Source organism: Platalea leucorodia (assembly GCF_965183815.1).
Source record: "Platalea leucorodia genome assembly, chromosome: 1".
NCBI lineage: Eukaryota > Metazoa > Chordata > Aves > Pelecaniformes > Threskiornithidae > Platalea > Platalea leucorodia.
Genome location: NC_138823.1, coordinates 156,725,951 through 156,749,535, shown reverse-complemented (window position 1 = coordinate 156,749,535; position 23,585 = coordinate 156,725,951). Strand labels below are relative to the sequence as shown.

Here is a 23,585-nt window from a genome sequence, read left to right as displayed (position 1 = left end):
TATTGCTGTTTTGGCTAGTAGAAAGTTTGACTTTAAGTGAATCAGTTCTCTTTTCCTAAGCTTTCCCACAGGTATAATGAGTATAATGATGGTTCCTTCTTCTGCAAATTCATTTAAAGGTACTGCTCAAAAACTATTTATGAAAACCAGATGCTATCCTTTCAATAAAGATCTACCACAGGAGTCCATCTACTGGAAATCCCCCAGGACAAAATGAATTTTTAGTGTTTCTTTCTCCATCTTTTTAATAGAAGAATGTTTTCTCTTGCTAGGCCTTTCTCTCCCCATTTTCCATCTCTCTCTACACACCTCTTGCTTTCTCAGCTCCCACTCTGACCTTCCCCTGTAGGTGCATTGGTCTCCAAGATTACTCTCTTTTACAGGCAGTTCACCATGTTGATATGCCTACCTTTTGCATATGTGAAAAGACATGTAACTGCTAGGGAATTTTAGTGACTGCATGACAAGATGACCAGCCCATCATTTATGTGACTTTGATTTCACTACGTAAATATTACCTAGTGAGCGGCAAAGCATCCCACAATGTGCTGACAGAGATAAGGAGAGAGTTAGTTCAGGAGGAGAAGAAGAAGCAGCAGCAGCCCTGCAAACAACTGTTGAGCACTTGGGGAATTTAAAGCATATACCAACAATCTGAGGGGAAACAGATCTGAAACATTTCTCTGAGACTGGAGGGTCTGCTTATTTAATTTTTTATTTGTCTATTTGGTCTTCTCAGTTTCCCTCAGGACTGAAGGAAATAAAAAGGCCAAAGTACTCAACGTCTGGTTTTTATTGTACCATCTCAGCCCTGGCCTGCAAGTAACAGAAACTGAATAATAAAGCTTTTAAAAGCATTTAGGAAGTGTGTGCAAGTGCAGAGACCGTCTCAGTTTCCAAATGCTCATATTAACTCAGCCCACGTGCCAAACTTTGCTCCCCGTAACGCACGTGCTACCCAGGGTACAGCCAAGCAGACGGCATTAGGTGATAGGATTCAGGCAGCTGTGGCCAGTGTACGCTCACCCTGGGATACACTTCCACAGCACTGATAAGGGGCTTTAGCTGCTCAACTGCTATTAAATTCAACAGATAGGGTGTGACTAAAACCCTGTGCTGTACTGCCTGTCTCAGGCTGCTCACATTACTGGGATAGCCGGCACACATGCTCCAAAAGATGATCTGTAGCGTTTATATAAAATACTAATAATCCAAAGCTCTAATACTTTCAGATTGACAATGATTAAATAAATCCAGATCCGCAACTGGAACACACTTAGTTCTTTTTTAGCATGTCATTAGGTAGCACAGGAAGATATAAATATTGAACAAAGAAAAAGTTGAGGCTCTGTGTGTTTTGCACTGAAGCCGCAGACAGACTCTAGCACATAAGCTGCTTGCCAGCATAAAAAATGCAGTCCACTTGCTGGCACAGCCTGCTACGGATCATTTTAAAGCAGTCTCAGAAATACATTTATTTATGCAACTTAAAGTCACAAACTACAGCCTACTGCTGTTCTGCTGTTCAGTATGATCAAAGCATCAGTGACTATGAGCATTTCTGATCTTTGCTGTGCTGGTTCTCCAACTGCTTAATCTCAACTAATTGCAGGGGAGAAGGCGTCTGAGGATGCCACTTCAACCAGAACAAAATGTCAATTCAAACCGGAATTGGAAAGGACAAATTTAAAAATCATTTGGAGTGGATTTATGATATGTGCTACACTCAGATGTGGAAATTACTCCTGAGAGTTCCTAAGATAAAAAGGCACTGGATTATTAATTATTGGATTAGAAATTTACACAGGTGCCTTGTATTTAAAACCAGTGAAACTCACTGATTTCAATGCTCGCCCCTTATTTTCATATTTTCTGCAGGACCAGTTCTGGCTCAAATGGTAATGAAAAAACCCACTCCATATTTATTATTTAGCTGAAGAGTGAAGAGGAAATGGACGGTGATTAAACAGAATCACACGAGTAAGGCTCTGTCTGAAATTTTGCATGACTGCCTCAGAGGTTCATTTTCTATTTCCCTGCTTCAGTGGAGGCTGTTCTCTCCTCATGAAAGAAGAAATAAAACAGCCTATCTTGCATTTTTTCAGCGCTGGACCCCCCATTCATCAGCCTAGCTTATAAAGCTTCCTTAGAGTGGTTTGAAACAAAGGAGTGGAAAGAGAAGTGTTAACATCTGACTGCCTTTGTATTTTGACGGTTATTAGAGATGCGCTTTCCTCAAGCAGATGCTGAATAAATGTACAATAGTACTATTTCTGGAAGTGCTGAAGTGAGCATCATGGCACACTGAATGCTTTGGATGTGTCTCCTTTGCTGGGTAGGGTGGCTGGTCAAATAAATCTCTGCTGCGTTGTGCTTTAGTGACCAGCAGAGAGTGAGGCTAAAATGTACTGGGCCAGCTTTTAAAAGCAAGAAACTTTAGGGATATTCTGAAAGAAGACTGGATTTAGGAAAAAAAGAATAGGTCCGCTCACAACATGCAAAGCTGAATTGTGGTTTCTGAGGGTAGGATTCATCATGCTGAGGGCTAGACAGGTAAAAGCAGTGGTCTTGTCTCAGGCTCTTTGGTGCTACCTCTGCCGTGAGTGCAGGGATGCACCCTTCCCGGGAGGGAACACAAGCACCTTCCTTGCATGGGATATAGGTATATCAAGTTGAATCCCTTAAAGTCAATATATAATTTTTAACATGTAGGCCAGGAGGCCTATTGCATCTGAATGTGGTGCCAGGGGAGCTCTTCTGCTCACTCCCAGAGCCATGCAGCGCAGATCTAGGGTTTGGACCGTATCATTAAACCCTGTACACAAATATAAATACTGAATACATACTTTATCTGAGAATGTTAGAAAAACTGGGACACCTGTAATTTGTGGAATGGAAATTAACAGTTGAAACTGAACAACTTTACCTTTTCCCTCCTTCCTGCATCTTTCCTGACTGAAATCTTGGCTTTGGACAGGAATCAGGTATATCATGGCCTGATAAAAGATCTTACCTTCAGCGTGTTATTCTTTCTCCTCATCGTTAATCTTCAAATAACATTTTTGAATCTTTCTACTTCTTCCGTAATTTTTCATCTGCCAATAGTTTCAAGTGATGTACAGACAAGGTATGAAACCAAAGGCAATTTGCCCATTCATGGTTCATCAATATGTGGTGTTTAATCCGTAAGAAGAATCAGTGATGGGAAAAACTTGAAGTTTGAATCCAAAAGAACAGAAAGGAAGTAACTGCATTATTTGTCCTTATCTGTTTTAAGTACATATTAATTAAATTATGGTTTTTTGTTTGATCTGTGTTGTTAGAGGTAGTAACTGTAGGAAGGGTGTAAGAATGGTACTCCATCATAGTGAAGTTCATCATCAAGTGTTTTAATGAAAAGTCTTCATTTTATTCCATCAAAGTGCCTTCATAAATGATCACTGAGGGTCAAAATTTCATCTGTTCAGGTGACATAGCATTTTGCAAAGACTTTTGATTATTTTTTTAGAATAATATGAAATGTGTTGAATGCTCATCCTAGGAAGAGGTGCTAGAATACATTTATGAAACTAACTGCTAGAGTGGAGAAAAACACTCTAACACATGAAATCCATTTTGCCATTGTGCTGACTTCTAAGCAAGCCCTGGTCTCTCTGCAAGCTTTAACCCCTTGGGACAAAAAAAAAAAAAAAAAATCTGAGAAATAGATCAAAATACGTGACCTACAAACTACTTTTCTCTAATGTCTGTCTTTGAGGAACCCCTGGGATCAAAATGTGAGTAACTAGTTAAAATTCTCTTTAAAACAATTTGTTGGCAATAAAGTCATGCACTGTTTCCTCTGAGAGTTATAAATAACTGTTACAGACAAAGAGGAATGAGCAGTACTGGGTCAGGCATGGAGGAGATCCTTATGCCACCTACAAACCCAGGCTGCAGACGCCAGCCTGCTCTGCAGTAGAAGTGCATTAGTATGTTGAAGCCAAAAGCACAAGATTTACCAGTGGAATTAAGATTCTGCACATGTGGCAATCAAGGAAAGTACACCTCAAACACTTCAAGATTATTATTTTTAATTACTAATTGCTCCTCTCATCTAAAATCAGATGTGCAATGCCATTGCTTTGGAAGTGCAGCTGCCCCCGCAGAGCAAAGTCTGGAGACCTGGCAAAGGGCTGCACTGGCGCTGTGAACTGTGTGATGGAGAAAACTTCTGCCTCTGAAGCCTTCATAAGCCTTGTCACCAGCCACGGAGGCCCATTAGCTGGTCTCCAGCAATGACCAGCTCATCTCTGACAGTGTGGGGAGCTGCTGCTGGTGCCCAGCTCAGCGGCCGAGCAAAGCCAGGGCAGTGGCTGGAAGCTGCATGCGGAGAGCGAGATGCCCCATCAGCTGGAGGCCAGTGGGGACCAGTTGTTCACCTATGTCCTAAGCTATGCGTCATTGTATCTTTTTCCTATTTTTTTAAAAAGCAAAATGTTTTCTCTTAAAGCTAGGCTTTATCTTTTAAATATACTTTGTGTGAAAAATTGTCAACATCACTGGAATTGCCCATTTGGTGAAAATTCTCTCCCCTGCAATGTTTTAATCAAAAAGTTTACACAAACATAAAGGGAATGTGTTATTCATCATAACCCTCTTTCTTCTATCAACAAAACACGCTGTTATTCATGTGGCTTTGGGATTTTTGTTGTTGTTTGGAAATTGAAATCTTCAAAAGTGATTTAAGAAAAACGTTGTGAAAGAAGTCAGCAAACTATGAAAACAGAAAATGAACCCCGTGAGACAGAAACAGAAATCTTTCAATAATATTGACAGATATTCAACCCCCCTGTGATTGGTATGAGCCTAGAGGGGCTGTGGTTCCTGCTGTATCACCAGACATACCCTAGTTCAGCTTCAGCTTCTGGAGCTGTAGATGGAAATTACTGAGTAAAGTCCTATGGTCTCTGGCTGGAGAAATTCATTCTAGATCATCAGGAAATAGTCCCCATTGGCCTTAAAAATCTATGGATAGTGATTACTAAATTATTCTGAATAATGATGTAATAGTGCTTAGAATATATAGTGCTTTCCATTTTAATATCCCACTCTGAGCATTAATTGCCCTTCTACAAAGTTGTGACAGCTGGATACCTTTTATTGCCATTTTACAGGTATGGAAATAGAAATGACCAGAGTAAGCTGAGTTGCTGAAGGCTAGCTAGAGAAGTACCAGCTGAGTCATGGTTAGGATTAAACTGTTTGTCACTCTTATACAGCTATCTTCAGATTTCTCTCTTCATAAGACTCTAAGAAACTCCCCAGGGTCTAAGGGCTTTCAGAAGTCTCACAGATATTTTAACTGGACGTGGAGCTGCCTGACAAGCTTTACAAAACTCAGTTCATCAGCTTTACCTGTGACTCCCACTCAGTGGCAGGCTAAATCAGAGAAATTAGATCTGAGTGGGTGTGGTTTTTGCCCACAGGGATTTTTCTGAACTATGTTTTGGTCTGTTCCACCCAAAATAAGTGCTGTAATTAGGCACATATCTCTAGCAGTGTATGAGATGTTGGGGGTGGAACTGGGGCAGCTGTGTCCAGGAGTGTGCGGCCAGTTTGTCCCTGCTTCAGGGGACCTTGGAGAACCTCAGACATTATTATTCCTCGGGCTGGACAAATTCAGGGACAAATAGCTTTTCTTGGTGAAATTTTCTACTACTGTTCTGAAAGCTTCTCAGCCATGGCCTTTTGCTGATTAATGTAGCCTTTTTATCACATCTGAACATTGCGTCCAAATGCAGTGTTTTACAAAGCAGCAAAACCCATAACAAAGCAGAATCAATAAATACAGTGCAATTCCCTGTGGCAATTCAAGCATTCTGTTAAAATTAGGATCTGATTATAGCTGTGGAAACCTGTTTTCCTGAATCCTAACAAACACATTTTGCTTTACATGAAAGCTTTTCAAAGCTGTGGCCAATGCTGGCTTTGAGCAATCCATAGTTTCCAGCATATTCTTTCTCTTTTCCCAGATAGACACAAACTGTGCTGACACATCCCTCTAAAAAATCTTATTTTCTACTTTAAAACTCCCCCTGAACCAACAAAACCCAAATAAGCAAAAGTAGCCAAGAATATCACAAGGAGAGGGAATTGGGACATTTTCAATGCATTGTGAAAGCCAAAGAGTTTTCTCATGATGTATCAGTTTTATATGACAAAGTTTTATAACAGAGACTGAAGAAAGGGAGCTGTCTAGCTCAGCTGATAGTAAATTCACTGGAGCCCTGGTCCAGGGCTTGGGAAATACAGGTTCAAGTTCTTCTTTGAGTCTAAGTGGCCTTGAATGAAAAAGCTCGCCCTGAACCAGGCATGGAAGGAAATGAAGTAGGGTTTTTTCTACCCCTTGTTAGTGTGCTGCTGACCAGCAGACATGAAAAATACCGGATGCGATCCCACTTTCACACAATTATTTCAAAATTTTTTCAAAATTATTTCAAAAATTTGCCTGACTGGTTTTGATTTCTTTCCAGCCAGTCTGTACTTTGAGACCTGAAAGTTGTCCATGAAATGAAGTGGTTATTCACTAGTCAGCTTTAGCCGAACTCCACCAAAAACCTAACTACCCAGCCTGTCAGAGATTAATAATAGAATATGAAGCAATAGCAAACTTTCACAGGTTGATTAATTGGCACTGGAAGCTTCAGGACTTCAAATGTAGCAAAGCAAGAGCCTCTTTCAGAGGTGCATTCTGGGATTAAGCATGATAATACCAACAATAAAACCATGAGTGCTTTCACAGTCTCACCACACTCTTTCTAAGGCTGGACATCACTAGTTTCTCTGTCAGGTTTAGGGGCTAGAGCTGACCCTAGGGACTGGCAAAAGGTTTAGCATGGCAGGCTGTGTAGGGCATCAGACCTCTCCTTTGGATTACCAAAAGTGATGGGATTTCCAGCAGCCAGAACACCTGGACCAGGTATTTGCAGACCCTCTGGCACTGCTTCCCTGTCTGAGCAGTGGGTCTATCTGACATGGAGATGCAACAGCTGCTGCTTCTGCAGCTTTTCCCTCAGGTGGCATCAGAAGGGCTGCAGGGTTCACAGGAGAGGGCTTGGGCCAGTCCCTGCCTCTCCTCCTTCTGGCCCCTCTGACATGAGTCTTTCATCTCCTCTCCTGTTCTCTCCCTCCCCTGCAGCCTTGGAGGAGCAGAGAGTGAGTAGGAGATGCTGGGGGAGGAAAAGCTTCTTGCAGCGCTGGCGATGGGACAAACCAGTGCCTGCAGGTCCTGTGTGGGTGCTGTTCATTGGAAGAAGGAGAGGAGCTCCACTCATCCCAAAGCTTTCCAGAGTCTTCCCACCCCTCACAGGCCTCACGTTGCTGTCTCTTGCCCACTTCCCCCAATCAAAGCTGAACATTGCTGAACCCCTCCCCTGCCAAACTTTCCCATCCTCACCATGGCCATCTTGTCCCAGGGTTCCACGGATCCCTCTCAGCCACACTTCCTTCTCCTGAAATCCTTTTGCCCACCTTTCCCAGAAGAAGAAGGCGGCTCCCCCACAGTCCCAGCATGGACTTATGTTGGATGTTGGGGAGAAATCTTTGAACTGGCTGCACACAGCACCACCTCCACACCTGGGAAGCCCTGAGCTAAATCAGACCACTGCTCAGACCTGCAGTGCTCGGGGGCACAGAGGACCACCACACCTGGGCTGGGCTCTGCTGTCACCTTTGCCCATGCCGGCCAGGAGCATACTTCACCTCTGCTCCCAGCCATGGGTGATGTGTATAAGTGGTGGAGAGCACTAACCAGAGAGGCCAGCCCTGTGATTGTGCTTTCCCTAACAAGTTAACTTGAGTGAAAGCAGCTGCACTCCTAAACAGTGTTTCAGCAGCCTGGGAGCATTGAGTTAGAAAACAGGGCAATTACTTATAAAACCGGTGACTGCTAACAGACCCAAGCAGGGATGTAAGCTCCTTGACAGACCAGCTTCTAGTTAACTGTAGAAAGTCTTCACATTTCTTCTGTATTTACTTGGGTAAAATGAGGCTGTGTCAGTGCCACAAGCAGGAAGGGACCATCGCTTCAACAGGACTTGATCTCAAAGGTGCTGTGAGCACAGCACCCTTTGGTGCTGAACCCAAACCTTTTGGATCCGTCCCAGTCTAGTCTTAATGAAGCAAAAGGACAATGTCTTCTCACCTTCTTTAATAACCAGTTCCCTAGCCCCTGAAGTAATCCAACAGCCTCATGCTGTGTCTGCAATTTCTGCAGCATCCTTTACATGACAAAGCAATCTGGGCTGACCAAAATAATTCATCCAGTGCTAGGATTATTTCTCCTGAGGCAGTGTGCAGTGTTACAGCCTACAGTGGTGTGTGCATATTTTTCTTTCGTGTTACTTCTGGGCATGGTTCTCTATGATAATTTTGTGCTGAGGTCCCCCAAGGTATTGTTCTGTTCAGTCATATGAAAAATAGGAAAATAATGCACCTTCATCCCAGTTCCACAGACAAGCCATTCATCAGCATAAAATCAACTTTACAACCTAGGAGGAAGCTGCTCCATCCACTGCCCACTAGCTACGAATTTCCACTATGGTCTCCCAAACTGCAGCAGGCCAGCAGTCACAACAGAGCAATACAATACCTGGGAGCACTTGTACAATGGAAACAAATAATAGTGTCCAAGCCCAAGGGATGACTTATGGTTACCCTCAATTTTTGTAACAGGGGCAGTATATCAATCTGTTAGGACCTGCATTTTCTCGTAGTTACAGATATCTAATTTCTTTTCAGATCATTGAGTTATTTAAATGGTTCTTGAAATGCTTTTCCCCCCTTATCATCTACTCACAAGAATAGAATTTGTCCACTTAAACAAAACATGGGATTGGCAGAAGGAAGGCATGGATTTCTTCCCCTTGCATGTCCAATAACGTTCACCAAACCCAATGCTTTTGGGAGGGATTTTAGCCCAGCTGATGCCATAAGCTTCCTCATTGCATTTGCATGCTGGTACCTGCCTGCAGGACCCTGAATGCAGAGCTCTGGGGCTGAAAGTCACCTGACAGACACAGGGGATCATTTGTGTCCATCTTTTATTGATGGACAGGCTCCTTAGATGGCATTTGTTTGAACCTGGCCCTCTCCAGCCACTCTGCTCAGGACATGACTTTCAGGGACTCTGATCTGGGGGTCATCTACTGATGTAATCTGGGTCAGCCCCATCTGAACAGAGAGCGCTGAGTCGCAGTGTGAGCAGGGCAACCCTTCGAGGCAGCCCCAGTTTTGGGGGTTAACACAGAACATTTTGTCTGAGAATGGGGTGTAAAATCCAGCAGCCAGAGTCACAGGCAGGGAAATCACAGCTTTGCACAGTGAAAGCACACTTGAAGTAGAGAGCGCAAACTTGTCTGTCCGGGTACTCTTCAGTTCCCCAACCTATTGGAAAACTGCAGTGCACTTCTCCCCATCACATCACCTACCAAGGCAATGATCCAGCTCACGTGGTTGCAAGTGGATCCTGTTTAGATGAGAGCTCTGTCAAATGTGTGTGCATGAGAGCTTCAGCACAGCTGTAGGTTAATAGACAAGCAGGAGGAAGACCCCATGTGGAGCAGATGCAATGGTGTGTTTCAGACCTAAAGGGAGCGTGGGATAAAACAGGAGCTGGGCTATCAAGGAGTCAATGGTACAAGGCAATACAGCATGTTAGCAAGAGAGAGAAAAGCAGCCCAGGGGAGAAGAATGGAGACAAGCCCTGGGGCAAATTCTGTTTGTCTCTTTGCCAATCCGTGTAGTGAAAAAGAGATAGCACATCTCTAGAAGAAAGATGGACAATGAGGTAAAATCCTGCCAGGGAAGGAGGAGTAGGGAAGTGGAGGATTTATTAGCTCAATTTTTTAAGCAATTCATTTTGCTTTTCAAGAGGCTCTTAAAAAAAAGGGCAATGAGTCAAGAAGCCCTAAATTAGCTAGGAAGGCACTTTAGCAAATTAAGGACTTGATTATTCTTTGGTTTGCCCTAGATTCAGGAGAAGGTGTAAAATATGCAACAAATATTACAGGGCTAGCTGCCCCCATGGCTGCAGCTCCACCTCATGAGCTGGAGCATGTGTGCTGTAATGGAAACCATCAGCCCCCTTGAAACTCCAGGAAACCCACGTTAACTTGGTGTTGTGATACTGCCCTCAGGAGAACTCAGAAATCCAGGCATACCTGGCCTGGATGTACACAAAGAGGAAGGCACTGGAAAAGGAGATGTTGTCCCAGGCTCCCTGATCTGCAGCACTGAACTGAAGGAGCGGCAGAAGCTGAGTGTGTGAAGGAGCAATTGGAGAGTGGTGAGGACACTGGGCACATGCTGTGCCTTCCCCATATAGCTGTGCTACAACCTTGTGGGTGACCTTGGAAAATGACGAAGAGAAAAGTCTTGGGAAGGAGACTGTCTGGAGAGAAGGACACAGGAAAAACCCACAAAAACTCTCACAACTGTCTGAAACCCCTCTGGCATTTCCCAGCCTCCTATTCCCACAACACCACTGACCCTGGCTGGCCTCCGCTCCCACTGTCCCCCACTCCTGCTCCTCTCCCCTCAGATTCCTCCCCTGCTCTCCTGGATTGTACCAATCTCTCCCAAAGCTTCAACTTCACTTGAATCCCCCCGTAAGCTCTTCCAGCCTCCTGATGTACAGGTACCAAAAAAGAGTTAGAAAACCCTTCCTTGCTCAGAGCAGCCCTGGTCCAGCTGGGTTTTGCCTCTCCTTTAGAGCTGGCTAAGGGTGTATCAACAAACAAGTCAGCTCACCTCTGATCCAAGAAAGGCATCATTGCAAATCAATGTCAGATTTTCTTTTTGTCCCTAATCTCTTACTTTCCTGCAGGAACCTGGCATGGCTGTGGGCTCCCTGGATCTCTCATCTGCACTGCAGCTGTTCACATGAGCCATGGTAAGGTCAGACTTTTACACACGCCGCTAACTTGGTACCCTGCACTATCCAGTAAGAAGTAAACTGGGTTTCAAGTGCATGCTAGCTTATCTCCTCCCTTACCAGAACAAAGCTCATAAGAAAGAAATGTGAGGCCTCCCTGAGGGTGCTGGGAAGACACGGTGGATAATAGGAAATTTTTGGAAGGAGATTTGAGAAGTGGATTTTACTCACTTCCTATATTGATAAAGGCTTATCATATTCCTTCGCAAACCCAGAAACCACATGGTGAGACACTGTTTTTAAATGTTAATGCATCTTTAGAGAATAATCAGTAACGTTTGATGGCTTGTGCTAGCTCTAGGAGAGGCTGCTTTGTTGTTTAAGAAATGAAACAGCATTCATCTGGAGTTTCTTGTCATTACTGGATGAAAGAAAGGTTATTTCTTTAGTAAAAAAAAAAAAGAGAAGATCTGAATGATAAACATTCTGAAATACTTATCTTCCCAGATGTCTCTGGGATAATGTGAGCTAAAAGGAAATGCTTATCTCACTGAAGGACAGCTTTTGGCAACATGGCTTTTTATACAGTGCTAAATTATCTTAAGAGCACAGGACAAAGAGGGATCTGCTTAAAACAGTGACATACAAACCAGATGTAGTGCCCCTTCAAGTCCTTCTACTGAATCACTGTGTAACCCTGGGTAAGCCCCACAGTCCTTTCTGCCTCAGCTTCTGCATTGGGACAATAACTGGTGCAATATCCAACGTGAAAAGTATTTTTGTGACCACCTACAAGTTGCCAGGTGTTGTGTGATTATGTATTTTTAAACACAGCTTCTTGTATGTACTGTTGTCTAAAGAAGCATTCCCTCATTAGCTGGCAGATTTATGTGCTTTTTGAAGCAATCCGTGGGCCAAATACGGTTCACCTCCAGAGCTGGTCTCAGCTGCATATCAATAGGCAGTGCTGGCCGTCGGCTGCTCAAAGCACCGGCTTCCTCAGGCATGAAAGAGCACAATCCATCCTGGATAGTCTTTGGTTGTTCTCAAGAATGGACCACATTTTAAAAATAATCACAGATTTTGGTGCTTCCAATTCTGATGTCAAGTAACGGGTTCCCCAGGAAGGCTGCCTTCTGGAAAACATGAGGGCCTTTAACCAAATATAAAGCCTTTTTAGATAAAGGCTCTTGATAAAACTCTTGATACACACATAAAGTGGGAGGCCAAAATCACTATTCATTTTTCATATTCATAGGCACTTCCTTTTGTATTTTTAATTTTGTTTTTAAGATGATGCTATGTCTCCTCATTTTGTTAACTCATCAGGAATTTGCCAATTTACTGTTTGCCTTTTAAACATTTACTTGCTTTTCTTCATTTTATAAACCCTGCTGACAGAATGTAGAAATCATGTCAGGTAAGGAAGTGTATTTCCTTCCTGAATAGGTGCTTTCTGCTTTCTCACCCCAGCAAGCTGCTATTTCACACATGACAAAAAAATTCCAGTCTGGGGAGAATAATACCTAATCGTTAATAAATAACTTGTACAAATAAGAACCAGGAGTGAAACTACCATCTGATGGATTTGCCTGTGAGGAAGTTAGGTCCTTGTGTGACCTTGGATGATTAATTTTACATTCCTGTGTCTATGCTTCCTCCTCTATCCATTCTTCTGTCTTGCCTGCTTGGCATTCAAGGTAGTCAGGGCAAGGACTATTTCTCATTATATATACGTTTAGCAGCCAGCACTGTAGGTATTACAGCACTGTAAAATGCATGTATGAGAAGCAATCCCCAAGGGCAGAGATAAGAGTGCACCTTGTGCATCATGCATCGGATCATGGAGTGACAGACACGTGATAACAAGCCACAGACCTCTCGAGTCCCCTGTCCCTTGTTGGGGGCATTCCGTGTAGCTAGGCAGGGGCAAAGCTGGTGCAGTGGGTACACAACAAGTATACGCCTCTGTGATGGTGGGGCAATAACAGAGACATGCATGTTTGGGGGGGTGATGAGATGAGAGTATTGGGTCATGTGGTGGAGACGGGATGTCTCCATGAACAACAAGCTCCGCAGGTTTCTCGGTGGCATCCACACTGGCTCAAGACCTGATTTGTTTACCTCACTTGCAGGATCACCTCTAGAGGAGAAATTCCTTGTAAACCATGTTTCTACTTAAATGCCATAGGTATGGGCCCTGGGACTCCAAGGCTGGCATGGTGGACTTCATCTAGTCCACGTGCCATGCAGTGGCTCTGTGGCTGATCTGACATAGGCATGATGGCCTGGCAATGATCCTTTCCAGAAGGGTTCTGATGTTATTCACTGCAAGGGCAGGTGGTATTTGGAGAGAGTCTGAGCTTCAACCAACACTATGGATGTCCTGTATTTTATAGTATCGTATTATATCATATCATTGCCCCAACTCAGACTCCAGCCGCTGCAGCCTGGACAGCTCAGGTTTGGGGTAAACACAGACCTTCAGCCCGTATGTACTGCCTAAACCTTGAGAAAAGTCCGTGCATCCCTAGCTGGAGACCTGATCCTCTGGTCCAGCCCATGGCCGTGGCTCCAAGTATCTCTTAGGTGGTGGACCCTTCCCAAGGCAGTTATTTAGTGTTAGGGTTGCATTTCCTGCTAGGCTGTTGGGGACGTATTCCCAAGCAGAGCCACTGAGCCTCAGGCACGCAGAGCAGTCTCCCACTGCTTTGCCCAGCTCTGATTTTCCCTGCACACCTTCCCCCAGTACACGGGACCCAGCACCAGTTGCACAGACGCACACACGCTGCACAGCCCGCAGTGTTTCTGCTCTCGAGTGAAACACATTTTCTGCAAGCAAACAAAGAAAGAAGGACTGATCTTAAAAAAAAAAAAAAAAAAAAAAAAAGACCAAAACCATGCAAAGGGGGAAAAGGAGAGGGAAGATTTTTTTTTCTTACAGTCGGTTGTGATTTCGTAGGGGGAGTTGAGGCGCGCATCTCCGCAGGGTGAAGTGCTCACGTACAGATGGAACAGGACGTTCTCCCGCAGCCTGTAGCCTCCCTCTTTTAATCGCACGAAGATTGATCTCTCCCAGTCTTCTCGCCGTTTGCTATGATCACAAAAGAGGTTCCAGGTCATTTGTTACATGCCAAATCAGAAACATTTCTGCTCTCTTTCTCTCTCTGTTTTTCTCCCTCTTTTTGTTTGTTTTTATTAGCACCTGGCATCATATATTTCACCTAGTGACAACAAGAGAAAAACAATAAGCTTCTCTACCTGAAGAAATGTGTGAAGAGGGTCAAAACTGTCAAAATGCTTTTGTCTTGCTTACCTAGAATATATTCTAATGATAAAATGTGTGGATTTTTGAAGGGTAACTCTCCTTCCTCACAAGCACGGATGCATAAACACATTGATTTTAAAGAGGTTCTGGTGCATGAAGAAAGGAAAAGTTCTCTTAGGCTCTTATATGAACAAATCATCAGCTCAGCTCATCACAGTGCTTAAGCATGTGTTTAAATCCCATTAACATCACTGCAACCGAGATGTGTGTTTACACGCTCCACTGAAAAGGGCCTCTAATGAGGCACCCAGATTTTATGACCCCTGCCAGCCCTCCTGGCTCCCTAGGCAAGTCTTTTCTTCCCTGTTCAGCCAGAGCCACCTACAAGTGCTCCATCCAAGCCAGCAACGTCTTCTTGATCACTTGGCATTTTTGGAAATCAGAAGCCATCCTGAAAAGCGAGGACAAAACTTGTGCGGGCTTTTCTCAGCTGAGTTGAGAAAGATACTTATTAAGATGAAGCTTTTATCTTCGCAGCGGTTCAGCAGCTAGATGGGGACACAGCGCACATATTCCATTAGCAACAGCTGCCCGGGAGGCCAAACCCTCCCAGTCCTGCAGTTTGCAGCAATAGTTCGCATTAAGGCTATGCTGCCGTGCGGTTCCTCAGATGATTTACATTTGGGAAGACATGGGTGATTTCTCTGACAGACAGCTGCCTCTAATACATACATTTGGGTGATGGTCGTGATTATAATTTTGAAGGTGAAAATTAGTGAAATTATGATGAGACTCCTTTCCCTCTGATACCCTGGTCCTTCCCTCAAAAACTCAAAGGTCTTTTTGCAGGAATATCTCTGAACAGAACGGCACCTGCAGGTAATCATTTTCCTAGGAGGCTCTTAATAAGCCAGAATCCTACCCATTTAATTCACTATAGGACAGCCCATTAACCAAGGCGATTTCTGCTGGTTTCTCTGCCTCCTGTTAGTGTAAACAGGGGCGCTTTCTACTCAGCCTTGGAGCAAGTCCTTGGCTTTAATCCAAGCTGCCTCTGCCTGTTTTCTCCCGGTGCAGCCTCTGTGCTATTGAAGCCGTTTGGCTGTCACTCTTCCATGGTTTGGGTGCTTTGTCATTTTTTGATGCCGGGATGCGTTTGCTGTCAGGAGGAATTTACAGGCACATTAGCTCGCCTGTCAGGGACAGGGAGCCACACCGGCTGCCGGGTCGGGGCTGCCACATGCAGATCCTTCATTTTCTGCTGGCTGTGGTGGAATTTCCCGTCTGCACTAATTATATTATCGCCCTGATACAAGCCCCTGAAATAATAAAATACCTGTAAGTCCCGCTGCTTGGACTTTAGAGCAATTGCAGTTAGTTTTAAATAATTCACTGCAAAATCAGCTGGGAGAACACAAAGCTGTGCAGTCCTAATGCCTGGTATTATTATGTTAAACCTCACCAGAGTGGGGGGCAGCTTGCAGTACTTAGAAACAGTTGCTATGTAGGGTTGGAGCAGTCATTCTTTGGGCTGGATTTCAGGAGTTCACAGTAATCAGCACCCATCCTGTTTTTACTGGTTATTGTTTTTCGCTGATTAACCTTGCTCTCTTGTTGAGTACTGAGATGGGTCTGTGACCAGTGTGGCTGATGGGTTGGGTGATAGACAGCTGCTCTAAAAGTAGATGGCAGGGCTGGAGGGCAAGGCAGCTTGACTCTTCCTCCAGGAGGCTGAGATCCTCTGTATCACATATGGTCCTGACCTGCCCTTGGGATGGTTTTCTGGGGACCGAACTCAAACATGAGATTCATCCCTGCACAGCGGCTGAATAGGTTTAATAACAAAACTCTGAGAGTAGTGTTATAAAAGAGTTTGGGATGCAATACCATCTACGGTGGCTATGCAGAGTCTTGTGCATGGGAGGCTTGGGGGATTTCAAGCCTCAGGGGGACCCAGGGACCTTGTAAAACTGGGCCAAGTGGAGCATGAGATGCACTTCTCCCCCAGCCTTCCCTCTGGGATAGTCATTTTGAGCTGTGACAGGGAGGAGTTTGCAGTAACAGTCCTTTGCAATGCCACTTTGCACAGCCATACACACCTATACAAAGCAATGAAGAGAGAAGCCGACGAGTGACCTCACAAATGTCATTCATCATTAGAGTAATTTCCAGATGCTGGCAGAGGCTAAAAGAGCAGAATTTGTCCCTAAACCTTTTCCTGTTATGAGTTTCTGTGGGAGAGTTAGGATTTGCGGCTGATTCAAGAGGAACATTTAAGAATATGCTAAATTCGAATCTTGTGCCTAAGTTCATTATTTAGCATAACACATGCATATGTTTTGAGCTGACTTCAAGATTTAAGCACATACTTATGGTTTAATATATGTGAAGCATTCTGCTGAAACAAGGCCTTACTCTCTAAAAGAGAAGGAGGGGAGCTGTTTTTAGCATGTAAACGTACGTATGGGAAGTTTCTAGTACTACATGCTACAGCATGGCATCCTAGAGAAACTAACAGCAGGCTTAAAAGGGAGGGAGCTGTGTCCATTGAGAGGCTAGCAGGACAAAAGTAAGAAATAGTAGATGTATAACAAGCAGCTGGTTTTCCTGGAAAAAAACTTAACTGGACTGGATAAAGACTATTCCTTGCTTTTCGTGTATAAAATAAACAGTGGTTTACATCTGACTCGCTGGAAGAACTTAGCTTCAGGTAAATTCATCCCTCTGGCACCTGCAGGGCCACTACAGCAGCAAGACTGCTATGGTGCTGATTTATTTTAAGAATAGGCTATTAGTTTTATTTTTCTTTAAAAAAGAAGAGTTGGATTTTCTTTTCTTCCCTATTGGCCAGTTGGTATAAATAATCCCACTGAAATCAATGTGAATTTTACTGCCATCATTGCAAGAGAATCAGACTATGGTATTTGTGTACTTTTTGATGGTGATTTTTGGAAAAAGCTTCTCAAAAGGTCTTTCTTGTCCTTCTTTTGTACATCAGAAAATTTACGTCTTACTTTTCATCTTTTTCGTGAAAGTCTTGAGAACTGGAGGATTATGGTTGTCATAAAAATGAAATCTGGGAGGGCTAAGGGTTTTAATCAGACTGGTTAGATGCTGTCAGGTTTTAGTTGTGCTTTTAGCTTTTATTTAACTCAAGCTCTAGACAATGAATTGTTGAAAGAAAGTTTCCTTTTGAAGTATTTGTCACTCTTGCTTCTTAGAGAAGATAAAGCTCCCATTCTGGAACTCTCTTTCCCAAGAAAAGTCAGGAAAGTCACACCTCTAACATTTAGCAATATGAAGAGAAGGAAAAAAAAATGTAATTTACATGTAATTTAATTTAATGTAATTTAATGCTACAATTTTGGCTTGTGGGTGGGATTGTTCTACAGTTTAAATATCTGAAACAGTCACCTTATGCTCTCTTTACAGAAATGGAAAAAAATTTACCCCAGTACATGGCAATTCACCTCACCCACAACAGATAATTGAATAGGTCTGCTAAGTCCCACTCCAGAGATGCCCATCTCTCTCCACATAAAAGGAGCCTTGGGGATCTAGTTCACACTCGACTGACTAACTTTTAGACATCTCAAGTAAGGTGTCAAGAAGTAAATTCAACTCAGTGCATCCATCTCTCCTGGCCATTAATTCTCTATCCTGGCCCTTGCTTTCTCCAGCCTGCTTGTCCCTGCTCTTCGAAGTCTTCATGCTACACTCAGGCAAGTACGTGTTTTGCTTTCACTGAGGTCAACAGCAGTATTTGTAAATTCTGGAAAAGTGGTTCCTTTCCAAGGGTAGCATCATATAGAAAATAATTATTGCTGTTGAAGTTCCTGAAGTTTGAAATCCAGCTGCGGAGATTAATTTGAGCAGGTAGACTTGGTGGAGGGAAGATATGTGGAAAATAGGGAATACTCTCCACAGAATGATCTTGCTTGTTACACAGGGAGGGATGGAAAATTTAAACTCTTTGAGGCAAGAACTGTGCTTTCATTCTTTTTTTTTGGATTAGGGAACCATCTTTTTGGTCTCAGTTCATATACAACTTTGTACAACAGATTCCTGACCTGGGAGAGAACTTAAACTTGGGCTAGGCTAATGCAAATGCATAACAACACAGAAACCATGTTTGTGTTTCTCCCAGGCCTGAGGAGCTGGTGTTCAGGGAGTCCCAGTGGAGCTGAGTTAACATGTCTGTCCTAAAAAACGTGTCCTTTTAGCTATGTGGTAGCACCATGCGATTTTTCTGCCAGTAGGAGCTGTCTCTCTTTTTCTAGAGAAAAAGGGGTAAATGTGACTGAAATGTTCAGAAAATGCATTTTTCATTTCATTTTGAGCACTCCCATTTTCTCATATATGACACAGCTCCCGATGATGGCATAAAACTGAGTGTAGCAATAAATACTAGAATTGAAGAATGTATTATAACACTCAGTTTTGCTTCCCCATGGACTTTAAGAAAGCAAAATCTGATTTTACAATATCTCCAGCTCTGTCTTTCAAAGGTGCTTAGCCTTGACAATTTTGGTTGAGATTTTTATCATGTGTGCTGGTCAGGGAAGCAGTGGTGTCTGCTCTTGGCTGAACAGAGAGTGATTTGAAGTTATTGCAAACAGAGCTTGTGCTGCACTGAGGATTGTCTTAATGAAAGACTGTTAACATTGATCCAAATAAAATAATAATATGACTGAACATGTTAGGGAGGTGGATCAATACAGTAGTTTAAGATACAGTGGTAGCACTTGTTTCCCAAGAGACTGTAGCACAAAGCAAGAACTAGGGCTGCTACACTGCTGAAAACATAATAATTTAATGTAAACTTGAAAGCAATTCAGATTGAAATAGAGAGAATATTGTTTTTGATTAAACCCTTCAAGGCTCTTGTCCCCCTTTGTTAGCCAAGCTCATCTACTCAATATACTCTCTTGCCTTCAACCCCAGCCTGAAGTGAAAATAACCATTATTCCTATTACCGTTGCTTTGGTACAGCAGTATCATAGGTGCTCACAAGAACACACAATCCTGCTCAGGTTAATCCTTGTGTTTGTGACCTAATGCAAAACCTTCTGATGTCAAAGGGAGTTTTTGCACTGAAGTTAATGGCCTTCAGATAAAGTTACATGAAAATGCAAGCAAGAATGGAGGGCAGAACAATGATCTATAGGTAAGGGGGGGTTTGTTTGTTTTCTTTCCTTGCTTCATTCCTTGGTTCCTTCCATATAGTAAATGCCACCTCAGCTTCACTTCTGCTTGGTTTTCATAGGATCATAGGATAACTCAGGCTGGAAAGGACCTCAGGTGTCTAGCCCAACCTCCTGCTCAGAGCAGGTTTTGAAAACCTTGAAGACAGGAGGGAGACTGTACAAGCCTTCGGGGTGACCTGTTCCACTGCTTGCCTGTTCCCATGGGGACAGTTTGTCCTAATATTCAGACTGAGCTTCTCTTGTTTCAGTATGTGCCTGTTGTCTGTCATCCTCTTCACCTTGGCAGAGATGCCAGCTCTGTTGTATTGTTGACATATGTTCTGCTGGGTCTGCCATCCCATCTCCAGGCTGACAAGGCTCAGCTCCCTCAGCCCCTCCACACAGGCCAAGTGCTCCAGCCTCTGAGCATCCAGGTGGCCTCTGCTGAACCTGCTTCAGATGGTTGATGTCCTTCCTGTATTGGGGGACCCAAAACTGCACATGGTATTGTAGATGTGGTCTAATGAGTGCTGAGTAGTAGGGGTTGATCACATCCCTTGACTGACTCTTCATACAGCCGGGCATCCTGTTGACCCTCTTTCTTTGCTGCCAGGCACACTACTGTCTCATGTTCAGCTTGCTGTTTGCCTACAAACCCTGTTCCTTTTCAGTAGAGGTGCTCCCCAGCCGGTAAGGCTCCAGACTGTGTTGTTGCAGGTCATTCTTTCCTCCTTGGCGCAGGACTTTCCATTTGTCCTTGTTGAGTTTTCTGTCAAAGTTCCTGCTGGCCCAGTCCTCCAGCCTGTCTGGATGGCAGCCCAGCTCTCAAGCATATCCACTGGTCCTCCCCACAATTTGGTGTCCTCTGCAAAGCTTATAAGCAAGCACTATATAGCCTTTTCCAGATTGTTGACAGTCATGATTAGCAAGGTCCCAGGATAGACCTCTGCGGTACCCCGCTTGTTACCAGCTTCCAGGCAGTGTATGACCCATTAACCATTTAAATGGTAACAAGGTGGGTTTGGCTGAAGACAGGAACAATAATTCCTCTGTAATGACTCTACATGCTATAACATTTTAAAACATCATAAAGAAGGAGTGAGTGATAGCATCTTGCACTTTGGCACAAAGTTTACTGTACTGTTAACACTCATTGGTTTTCTAGTGAGTCAATGAAGGTGTTAATGATCAATAAATCACTTCCTAGAGATATTTCAACAGCAGCAAGGAAGACAGGAAAATGTCTGCAGTGAGCAAAATGACCCCCTTCCAGTCTCCGGCCAGTGAATGATGCTAATAAGCCTGCACGTAAAGATTTGTACAAAATCAGTAGGCTTCATAAAACCCAACTTTATGAGTCATATCTAATAGCTACTGAAAGAAAATCAGATGAAGTAAAGGAGCTCATGACCCAACACTCTATACTATCTAACTCTCTCATTTTTTTCTGTGCAGTGTATTGGTCCTTCATCAGCCAAAGACTCAGAAACAACAACATGAAGAAACAAATAGTTCAAATGTCTGGAGGATGGATCCGTTCCACTGAAGGCCGTATAACATTCCCCAAGCACCAACAGAATTCAGTTACCTTAAGTGTAGCTCCAGCTGTGAGTAGAGGAAGTGAACAAATGCCCTTCTTGCCACAATTTCTGCATGGCAGTCATTGACCGCAAGCCCTTGGTCATTAATATATTCCCCATTTATACATTTGGTACCCGATGACAGCACAATAACCTGAGCTTGCCTGATGTCCAAACCTGTAGGAAGAAAAACAAAAGGGTTGTGAAATTGCCGGGGGTGAGTATGATATCGTAATTGTTAGAGATCTCACAGCCCACGCTTTGATGTGGCAGCCCAGACAGCCCTAATGGGATGCTTGTAAAGGTGACAATATGGCCTTTGGAATATGCAGGAATCTCACATCTCTGTGTTATTAGAATAATAAGAGCTCTATTTCAGTCTTGCTGCTAATTCCAAGATAAAAGCTTGCCACGAAGTTTACTTGTTAAATCAATAAATACATCATTGGAGAGCACATGCTGTAGGGAGGTAATAAAGATCTCCTGCAGTGCTGATAAATGGCCAGGTTTTTATGAGCTGTTGAAGACATTTTCTAGTGGGAACACACACTCCCTGTAATGTTAGGTTTCATTGCTGTTGCACTCTAAGTACTAAATAAAATGCAAGTAACACTTCTGGAGCTGCTCTTTAAAAATCTCAGAGAACAAACAGATCTGACTTTCAGTCCAGTTTCCTTTTCATTTCTCCAAGAGCAGCTACATTGGTGGCTTTTCCACTGCGGTCCCAGGGACGGAGCAGTCATCACTGAGACTGGCTTTGTTCCTCTATTGCCTCTCCAGATAACGGTGATGGCAATTGAAAGACATGCCTTTCTTGGTCCAGATAGACACTTTCTAGGATTAAATCCTGATTTCTTTGGAGTCAGTGGCAAAATGCTTTGAGACTTCAACAGGGTTTTGCTCTAAAATGTAGCTCATCCAGCTCTGTGGACAATTTCAAAGAACAGTTAAGAATGAACTGAGCCCGAACTGAAATCACCTATTGAGTAGCACATTTCAGGATACATCTCTCTGAATATCAAGGAACAGAGGAGCAACTCTTGGGAAAAAGGACTTTTCTGGCTGATAGGTGCTTCCTCTAGATGTGACAAAGTAGCCTAAGAGTATTGGACTGTGTTTGACAGCTGTACACAACTGTGCATAGGCAAACACATGTACAGTATAGCAAGTCAGACTGCTGGGGTTGGCATGGTTGTGCCTATGTAGTGTCACCTGAGATGCCTTTGGTGTCCTGTCTAACCTCTGGTTACTGCTCCAGGGATGTGGGGGTGTTCAGGAGGTTCTGCGCCCTCCTTACGCATCTCACATGGACATCCATAAGGTGAGTCAGTGGAAACGGATGCCTGTGTTTAAGCAACTGAATCAAGCCCTCAAAGTGGTGATGCTGTTTCTACGATGTTACTTTAGCTGCAGAAAAGCTTTAGGAATTATTTTATAGAGTCAGCAATATTATTTTTTTCTTATGACGAGGCCTATTGAGTGGCAGAAAAATCAGGAAATTGTAGAGATTTTCTGAGTTGGAAGCACCATGCTTGGGGCCATGTTCTCTCATAAGATCCACTGGTGTGATATGAAGAAATAGCTGAATGGAGAAGGAAAGTGTATTTTAAACATAAAGGGCTGGTGCTGCCAGTGATGTCCCAATTTGTAAACAGGACAAATAATACTTCATAATCTCCACACAGCACTGGGACTAGTGGTGGATGACATGCTACAGCACTGTTGCCATTCTTAATGTATATAATAGCAAATGATACCAAAATTATCTCATGCCTATATGAATATGATAGCTAGATCAGTAGCCCAAAAGGTTTAGTAGTATTTTGGCACTGCAGCGTTGTGACATTTGTAAGAAAGAGAGGTATAATTGTGAAAAATTCAGTTAATCATACCTGACCCCTGGTTGTGGCAGTCTCAGACAGAAATTGTTCTAGGTATTAGTGTCAGACTACACATCACTGTATGCCTGTGCCAGAATCTCTATTTGTTAGTGGAAATGTGGCCCTAACAAAGTGCTTGGGGGTATTTAAAAAAAAAAAAAAAAGAGACCTGGCAATCTTGAAAACCCAAGAGGTGAAGATGGGAGCACATGGGAGAATGAAGTGGAGAAATACAGTTACAAAGTGTTTGTGTTTGTTCCAGTTTTATTACTAGATAAAAAGTTGAGGCGGACAAATGGCTCCTTCCCTACAAAGAAATGTATTTTTACTCTGTACATTAGAATTGCTTTGATGTCACTTTGCTTTAGGGTCCCTGCTTTCATGAGAAAAATAATAGGTCTCTTAGATCAGACACATGTCCATCTAGCTAACCATGTCCTTCACATGGACTAACACCAAACATTTCACAAGGCACTGCCTGCAACAGAGGTGTTTGGGTCCCACTCAGCATCTCAAAAAGTAGCGTATACTTTCCTGAACAGTATATAGTATTTTCCTTGGTTGAAAGGTTCATAATAAGATCAGCTATGTTTTGGTTCTATTTTAGTTATTCACCAATGTACAGAGAGTCTTATTTTCCTCAGTGCAGCAGAAGTACACCAGCAAGAGGCAATTCCCTCGTTCAGAAACCCATGAGTCTCTCCGCCTGCGATCCTGCACCTGAGGACCTCCATCAGTAGTACTTCTCAGGGCAGT

The 23,585-nt window shown here is 43.3% G+C and overlaps 1 protein-coding gene across 1 annotated transcript in view; it reads right to left on the bottom strand.

Moving 5' to 3' along the window:
• The window catches only part of ADARB2 (adenosine deaminase RNA specific B2 (inactive)), a gene marked incomplete at both ends in the record, with an annotated part of 317,253 nt that overhangs the window by 23,638 nt on the left and 270,030 nt on the right, over positions 1–23,585 (bottom strand). Inside the window, 2 exons of the mRNA XM_082329735.1 lie at positions 13,858–14,009; positions 20,958–21,126. Coding sequence (XP_082185861.1) covers positions 13,858–14,009; positions 20,958–21,126 — 321 coding nt within the window. The remainder of the gene's footprint in view (positions 1–13,857; positions 14,010–20,957; positions 21,127–23,585) is intronic.